Source organism: Drosophila montana, unplaced genomic scaffold, assembly GCF_035044405.1.
Source record: "Drosophila montana isolate Dmon_TW-CO22-7 unplaced genomic scaffold, ASM3504440v1 contig_1761_1, whole genome shotgun sequence".
Lineage (NCBI taxonomy): Eukaryota > Metazoa > Arthropoda > Insecta > Diptera > Drosophilidae > Drosophila > Drosophila montana.
The window spans coordinates 60,211-69,301 of NW_026996690.1; the positions used below are offsets into that span (position 1 = coordinate 60,211).

Sequence of the window (9,091 nt, forward strand, 5' to 3'; positions counted from 1 at the left end):
AAAGAATGACGTCTATACGAGTGTACAGTGGCAATAAAAAATGACCAAAGTTTTATGAAATTAATTAGCAATTCGAGACATTCGTTTATTGATTTCCAATTAAAAATACAATTCAATTTACGAAAAAAAAATTTTAATTTTAATTGATGTACAAATTTATATATTTTATTTATCCTTTAATTACAAATGAATTAAATTATTTGTGAATTATAAAATTATAAATTATAGCTTTAAATAAAAATATAAAACACTTTTAATTAAACGAACATTTGGAAGATATATAAACGAATAAATAAATTGATTATGCAAATGATTTATAAAAAAAATTAATCGTTATTAACTGGAGAACATGCAGAGCGATTTATAATATAGTATTCTGACTTAAGCAATACAGAAAATTTTCTGAAACGTATTGAACATATATGAAAACTTGCAATCGGTAAGTTTTATAAGATATTTTTGGTTATAAATAAATGTTCGTCTAAGAGATCCCTGGCAGCTATATATATGAAATCTTGGTATATATTTTAGTTCCAGTTAAATTTATATATATATCTCTGTCGAACAATCATCTGGCCGCACACTCCAACAGACTAGCCAGCGATATTCAGGGGTTACGTCCTATCATGGAGCTAAGGTGGAGAGGGTTTTCCCAAATACGCCTCCCCAACAACCATGTTCCATACTCACCTTCAGGTCCGCCTCCTAATAGATAAATTCCATACAATATTTAAGTAATATACAAAATAACAAGTAAGAGGTTCTAGTCGGGAGCTCCCGACTAGGGGATACTTTGAACCCTCTTCTTCCAACACGCGACAGGTATAAAATGAAAGATACTTGATATATATATACTATTCTAGCAGCTACATGCCAAGTTTGGTGACTCTAGCTCATATTATTTACCGCAATTGCCCAAAAACAGGATTTCAATATCGATTTTTATCGATTACTTGGAAACGGGGCAAGTTATCGAATATCGGAAAAAAACTCGATCTGCGCGGGGACTAGGAGGACCTACAGCTAAAATTCATAATATAATAAATAAAATTTCAAGTCTCTAGCTCTTATAGGTTCTGAGATCCAGACGGACGGACGGACGGACAGACAGACGGACATGGCTAAATCGACTCGGCTATTGATGCTGATGAAGAATATATATACTTTATGGGGTCCTACATGCTTCCTTCTGCCTGTTACATACATTTGCACAAATACAATATACCCTGCTTACCCATTTTTAATGGGTTCAGGGTATAAAAATGGATGTAATTTGTGAACGTATTTTAAGGGATATCTTCGGTACGCCGAAGATTTTGTAGACATTTCCCTTTTGCAGATATGTGAGAATAGTGCAGCTCGTAAATGCTGAGTTTGATGAAAATATATTGGAAAACAGAATATTTTGCCATATAAGAACATACTTTTAGACTGATCTTTCCTGTATGAGGATCATAGTGGATCTAATACATACCAAGTTTGGTCATCGATCGATCCTAAGGCTGTTATATTTCTAATATAGCGGTCCGATGTTGATAAGATCTTGCTATGTGTAGGTGTGAAGCTATGTGTAGTGAAACTTCTAAAGGCCGAGCTTGGGCAAAATATCTTGATAAACAAGAATCTTTTCCAAACAATACCGATCGGTCCTATGGCAGTCATATGTTATAGTGGTCCGATCCGGCTGGTTCCGACATCTGTATTGCCTGCAACAGAAAGACGGACCTATGCAATGTTTCAAGGCGATATCCTTAAAACTGAGAGACTTATTCGCATAGAAGCAGGCAGACAGACTGCCGGACAGACGGTCATGGTTATTTGAGCCAGGATATATACTTTATCTGTCGGAGATGTCTTTTTCTATGCGTTACACATTTTATAACAAAAATTGAATACCCTTTACAAGGATTTAATAATATATTAACCATTTTCTATTAACTTCGACCCAAGCAGGCCTCTTAGTTTCAAATAAAGAAAATGATTTTTTTTTAAATTTTTAAAAATTTTATTTTTAATTAATTTTTATAATACAGATATTTTTATAATCGCGACAATAGGCGAGATGCAGCCTATTATGGAACCGAGTACAAGCGTCACAATTACGGAAATTGAGTCAAAGGGACAGATACCCCCGAACAATTCAGCAAATAGGGCTGGACACCAGTATTTGGCCGGGGCAATTAGCAATTTTGGCGTATTCTGTTTTGGCACCACAATCGGCTGGACGAACATTGGAAGGAGTGTGGTATCTCAAAAGACTTTCAGCGTTAAGCCAACGCTAGATCAGTGGGAATGGGCTAGTTCAATGCTGCCGCTGGGTGCTGCATGCTTCTGCATGCCCATGGGTGTATTGATGAAAATGTATGGCTGCAAGTCCGTCATGCTCTTCCAGCTATTCCCCTACGTCTTAGGCTGGAGCCTACTGATTTTCGCCAATAACATTTACATGGTATTCGTGGGTCGCTGTATACAGGGTATCTGTGGCGCCGCACTCTGCGTGGCAGTGCCCGTGTACAATGCAGAAATCAGCCGGCTGCATCAGCGTGGGGCCATGATCAGCGTGTTTTATGGCGCTATTGTTTACGGCGCAATCTTTAATAACATACTGGTCGAGATCCTTAGTGTAGAGTACGCCAACGCTACCTGTACGCTGATGGCGATTCTCTGTCTCTCCGTTGTGCTTATACCCGAGTCGCCGAGCTACTATGTCTTACACGGACAATTAGAAAAAGCTCAGACCTCCATGCGATGGCTGCGCGGTGATCAATATGATCTAAACACTGAGCTACAGTTGCTAATACAGACGACAAGGAGAAACGACTCGAAACTGCATCGAAGTTGTTGGGGCTTCATGCATAGCAAAATCAGTCAGCGCAGTGTGCCTCGGGCAACTATACTGTTAATGCTATATCATATGTCCGGCGGCGTTATCATCATGGGCCACATAAGAGATCTGCTAATGAAGATGACCGATTCGAGGTTCAATATCTATGTGATGTGGCTGTGTGTGTCCATGTGTCTTGGCCACTTGATCTGTTTACTGACGGTCGATCGCATTGGTCGCCGTTCGCTGTTGCTGCTCTCCGCGGTGGTCATGTTCATGACTTCGCTCCATTTGTGCGTTTGGTTTAAATGGATGCAGTCAGAAGCATGGCGCTGGCCAGCCTTGCTCTCCCTATTCATTTTCATCACATCATTCTCAATGGGCTTTGGTCCGGTCACTTGGATTATCTACGTCGAGCTTATGCCAGAACACGTGCGGCCGTTTGGCTGTGCCATCGCTGCCACAATAGGTTGGCTGTTTGCCACCCTAATGAACATTGGGTACTCGTTCAGTGTGGGCCATTTTTCAATATTCTATTTTATGCTAATTATCTGCATGTTGGGGCTACTATTTGTCGGCATTTTCATACCCGAGACCAACAACATAACATCAGACCAAGTACAGCGGATATTGAAGCGGGGTGTCTTTAATGATGAGAATCCTAGCGATGAATCATTTTAAATGACGCTTTGCTAGCAACTAAATTAATGGTTAGTTTAGATTATATATGCTTCATTTTCTAATTGTCATTAACTATGATTATTATATTTATTATTAGTTTTGTACGTATAGATAGTAAAATTCATACCCATTGCTGTTGAAAAGAGTATTCCATTTATTTGATTATTCTGTTTTCCTCCGATAAGTTGAATTGTCCAGGAAAGGGTGCTGCAACTGCAAATATTTCAGTGGGCCCTAAGTCCCTTGGCTAAAAACCAGAGTCACTTTTAACTGTATCTGCAAGTGCACATATGTATCTGTATCTCTGCCTGCGTGAACTTCTGGCAAGTGCAAATATTTATGCGTATTTGATAGCACTAATGGGCCATTAAATGCGTACCCAAATACACACACGCACTGCGAGTGTGTGTGTATATGTGTGTGTTTGTCTAAACGAACTTGTGTGGGTGGCAAGGATGAAAATGTACCTAAGCGAATCTAAATGGCATCAGGGGCACCGAACATGCAAAATCATGTACTCGTAAATCTCTTTAATGCCAACGGCCTCCGGCCAGAAAGGGCACCGGTGAGGAAACGGGTGGCTGTGGGAGCCCGGTCCTGGGTCCGACTACGACCCGCCCACACGCAATCACGTGGTAGACGCTTGTTTACTCCCGGCCGAAAGAAGAGCTCCAGCATGAGGTTGGGTTGCTTGCGTAATGAAACTGAATATGTGGATGCTGCGGACGGGAGAGTGTGTGTTTGTGTGTGTGTGAATGTGTAAGGTGCTTTCGAATACGTATTACGTAACTAACGAAAATTAACGTTAATAGCTCTGAGTATCAAAATAATGGCGGCAGCTCCGCTGTCTGCTGCCTGTTGGTCGTCCTCTGGGCTCGGCCGCGTTTTGGATTGGATGGGTCGACATTGAAGCAGGAGGTGTAGCAGAAAAAGGAGCTGGCACAGGAACAGATACGGTGGCAGGGGCTGTCAGCCATATAAATTGCACAAACTCATTCCGGACTTAGGCAAAACGTGAAAATATTGTTATGACCTCTTGTGCTGCTTCTGTTGCTCTACCCCCTACACTCCAACCCCCAACCAACTTTACTGCAGTTTCGGCAGATTCCACCCATTGAAATAAATTTGATTTTAGTCGAAAAATTACGATATTCGTGCACTTAATTGAGAAAAGTGAAGCAGCGATTTTTAATGATGTTGTGTTTCTAGAGAATACGATTATTTCTTAGCCGGACACATTTTAGTGTATTCTGTTAAAGCAGTGAAATATTTCAGATAACATTCCGTGTTAAATATCAATCAATATTTCACCAATCGGTACACTTGTTTTTAGCATAGATAACATCGCATGTTAAAGCCATATAAAAAACTCTATAATCTTATAATCAATATTTGAACAGAATATTACCCATTTCCAAACCGTAGGCAATTTAAATCTACCCCTAATATTTTGAAATCAACATCTACAGTTTTATTTTATATAGATATTGGAAAATAGGTTTAAAGTTCATAGCATAAAGAGCCAAATGTTGAAACCAAGGTTTCTGCCCATTTTAGTCTTGTGGTGAGAATCATGGAGCCGAAAATTAAAATTTCGTTCCTTAAATCTATTACTGGCAAAAAACGTATTAAATAAATTTTCACAAATGAGTTTCGGGCAATCCGATGGTAAATACAAAACTTGCAAATCTTCCATCAATTTGCCAAAGTTTCAAAATCGCTGTAACACGTATTCCTTATGTTTTTATGTAGGATTAAACTAAAGCTAAGATTCTGCGAACAATGTGAAATAAGCTGCAAATGATTTTTCAAAAAGATCTTGGATATTAACTTGCTTTATAATTTTTAAAATTTCACTTACGAAATCTTTGACACCTATTAATATCAATGAAGAATCGACTTTGAAACATTTCTGAAATAAATTTGAAAAAAGATCCTTGAGTTTGAAGCCGATTGAATGGTCTACAAAAATGCTTCATACAATTATTTTTTTTTGGGAGTTTTCCGTACTTGCGGATGTAATATCCGAAAACCCCGTCTTAGCGTAAGGTAACTAATGTGATCATTTGAGCTGCTTAACTCTTTGAGTTTTGACTGTGCGTTGATCACCAATCGGTCAGCCAGGCCAAACAGTTTTATATATAGGGATTACTTCGCTTCGGCTCGCTGTATTTAACAATTTGTATAGTTATAACTTAAAGCCATGTTCAATTAATTTGGGCAAAATATATTTGCAATACAAATGCTTTTTCAACAAAATTAAAATTTCAATTTTAAATCGCAATGCCGAACGGTCCTGCAGAACCCCCACGCACTCGGTTCAATATTTTGCGCACTTTGTGTGCGTATGTCGTTAATTTTTATTGGACAGCTTTTGAGATCCTCCTCGCATCGAAATCGAATGAAATTCAGTTCGTTGTGTTGCTTGTTGCTGTGGCCGATACGGTCTCCGGGGGTGAGTGGGCCGAGGGCTGGGGTTTGGTAATGTAACTACTGTGGGCATGGAGCTGTATGCGATATGCGTTCGTGTTTGTGTTCGACGACGACCAAAACGCAATAAGCAGTTAAAAAATACTCGTAATTGCAACGGGAAACTCCCATGGTTCATGCCCCATATGAGTTGTTATTGTTGTTGTTGCTGTTGTTATTGCCGCTGTTGTGGAACGTGCGCAGTGGCATCGACAATGGACAAGTGGAACGATACTCGGTGGAATCGTTTCAGTGAAAATTCATGCATGTTAAGATGAAATTGCTTCGCGAGCTGCCTGCCAAGGATTCTATGCATATCATTGGGCAATACCACGGATAGAGTTTTACGAACCATTTAAAACAACTTTAAGAATTTTTGCTTTAAGGCTCAGCACTTGGACAATGTTTTAAGTTTGAAAGAAGGAAAAAGGGAAAGATGAAAGTAAGCTCCCTCATGTAAGAATGAATTGAAATATTATTATAGTTCAGTAAATGTACTTTTTCTTAAATATGAGCACCATTTAAGTAATTTCCTAAAAAAAGCAAAAAGTGTGGGCAACGCAGGCATCTCACACAATTTATACTTTCAATTTAAGTATAAGCTCGCAGTTCTTGATCGTGGTATTCTGGGAAGTTCAGTTCTTATAATAAGTATATTAAGAACTAACTGTCAATTCTAATTTGCAATGTATCTAAATAAATTATTATTACGCTCTAAAATATACATAGCTTATGGTTAAGATTAGATAATTAATTAAGTTAAGATTATGAATTTAAATAATTAGTTATTTAATTATTTCAGAGTAAATAAATAATTTTTATAGATGTTGTATAACTAGGGACCGAACATAACTAAATAATATGCGTGCAATTTTCACAAGGAAAACTATTATGAAGACATATTGCTACAGAAGCATGATTTGTGCTAATATATCTATTTAAACCTGATCTTTTCAAAACCGCAATAAAGTTTTATTTATAACTTTTTTCAATAAAAATTTAATTGTATTCTCACTATATATATTACACATGTTTTGTATTTTTTTTATTTTCGTCTTTTGTTAAGAAATTTTTGATTACTTTTAGTTATGTGTTTTATTAAAAATGTGATGCATAACAGTAAAACCATATAAAAACCAAAAAATAATTATTAAGTTAAATATGAATTTTATAAGTTATAAGTTATTTATGGTGGGACACTGGGACCAATTATGTAAATGTTAATATAATATTTGCAAGCAATTGAAATTAATACAAATTAATAATATATTATTTTTCCAATATATTTACGCGACGTTAAGATTGTTAGGCATGTTTAGCTGTCCTTAGTTATTTCCTAGCTTCTCGGAATAGGGAAAAAAATCTTTCAGTGCATCTGGAATTCGAGCATATCCGTTCATCTTTCGCTATGCTCTTTTTGTATGAGTTTTCTTTTGGTCCTTTCGTTATTGCCATAATATTGCTTGGCCGTGTGCGGACCTTAGCGTAGCTCCTTTTGTTGTTCCGGCTGCTGCTGCCTTTGTTGCTGTTGTAGTTCTAATGGGCTAGTGGCGGCAGCAACTCTGGGCGCTGCTTGCCCTACGCAGCGTTGTGCAAAATGTTGCCCAAATGGGTTCATATTTTGACGTTTAATGTAGCGAAAATGAAGCAAGGATTTATGAAATGCGCCCGTTGCCCCCGCGGGCCGTCGACTAATATCAAAATGGAAGCGAGCACCGAACGTCGGCCAAAGTGCAAATCAAAAAGCAATTGCATTATTAGAAGCTATACGAAATCACAGGGGCGTATAAGTAAATGCGAGTAACTCAATTGAATGGCGGGCGGATTGTCTAGAGTCTAGACATTGGTGCCGTACATTTTGCATTGTCTGCAGCAATTAGGTTTGAGTGGTAAATGCTAAAGATGCGAGCCTTTCGCAAGTTTTTCATATATTCCCCTGAAAGTTGTCAGGTGGTAGCCGGTGGCTTTAATGGGCCATAGGAAATGATGAAAATGCCATTCGAAGCTGGCTTAAATATGTCTAATCGACTGTTTTGGGCACTTGACGGCAGCCGTTACCAATGTATACGCAGGCGGCACTCCTGGGACTCCCGGCCGTTCGCCAGGGATCAAGTAAATTGCGAAAACTATGTGCAAGATGGGCTGTTATTGCTGCAAAAACGCTTGTAATGATGACTTTAAGTGCCGTTTCCTTGAGTGTATTACCTATAAAAAATTTATACAAAGCTGCTGCCAAATTACCCGGACACGAACCGAGACAACCGTGTAGCTGCCACCACCAAACACGCTACATTGCCCCCTCTAACCAAATAGATACAACAACAGGCAGTCGCGCAATGCCAATGGCAGCCACCTCATCAACTTCACCTTTGCCCCGAGCCCGGCTGCCTGCGATAAGGCAGCGTCTTCGTCGGGCGATAAAATGCAACATTAAATTGCTGATTTTTTTCTTTCTATTCTGTGCCTCGAGCCGGGGTCGCTACTGGAGACCCTCAAGTGGCGGCAGTTCATTAGGGTGGCACTTGCCTTGGACTGGCAACCGCTGGCAATGCATGTGAAAAGATTTCTAGCTGGGGACAAGCCGCACAAGTGGCTCTATGCCGGGATTCTGCTCTGATTGCGAGATTCTGCATAAGAAAACAAATTATTTTTGTAATTACCATTTTGCTCAACATGATTCGTAATCGAAGGCAAGATTTAAATTATTTATATGATAAAATTGTGTTGGGATATTGAAGAGAAATATGTTTAAATTATTCAAAAAATTGCGAAAGTACGTGACTGCTTAAATATTAAATATATCCATGTTTAAGAATATAATATAATACATTATAATTTATTTATTTTTATTATAATTTTATTATCGGAATATTTAAAGAAAATTTTGTGAATATTCAAAAAACAAATGATAGAGTCCACATGTGTGCTATAATCGTATACATTGTATATCATACTACATGTCCATTTTAATGTGTTATATATTTTCTTTTTTTTCAACTTAATTCAACTCGATGGGGGTTTTCGCTCTTAATTCTTCGTTTGCAACTAATTCCAATTTGAAAGTAAGTAGAAAATAAGAAATATCCAACAATTTGCGATATAAACCGCTTTCTAACT

General features: G+C 38.2%; 1 protein-coding gene across 1 annotated transcript; it reads left to right on the forward strand.

Annotated features, from left to right (window-relative positions):
• The first annotated feature begins 1,967 nt into the window (after window positions 1-1,967).
• Window positions 1,968-3,653, forward strand: Glut3 (Glucose transporter type 3). The gene has a single exon (XM_064700409.1). It carries the CDS (start codon window positions 2,063-2,065, stop codon window positions 3,503-3,505), a length of 1,443 nt encoding a protein of 480 aa, XP_064556479.1. The 5' UTR covers window positions 1,968-2,062; the 3' UTR covers window positions 3,506-3,653.
• Window positions 3,654-9,091: the final 5,438 nt, after the last annotated feature.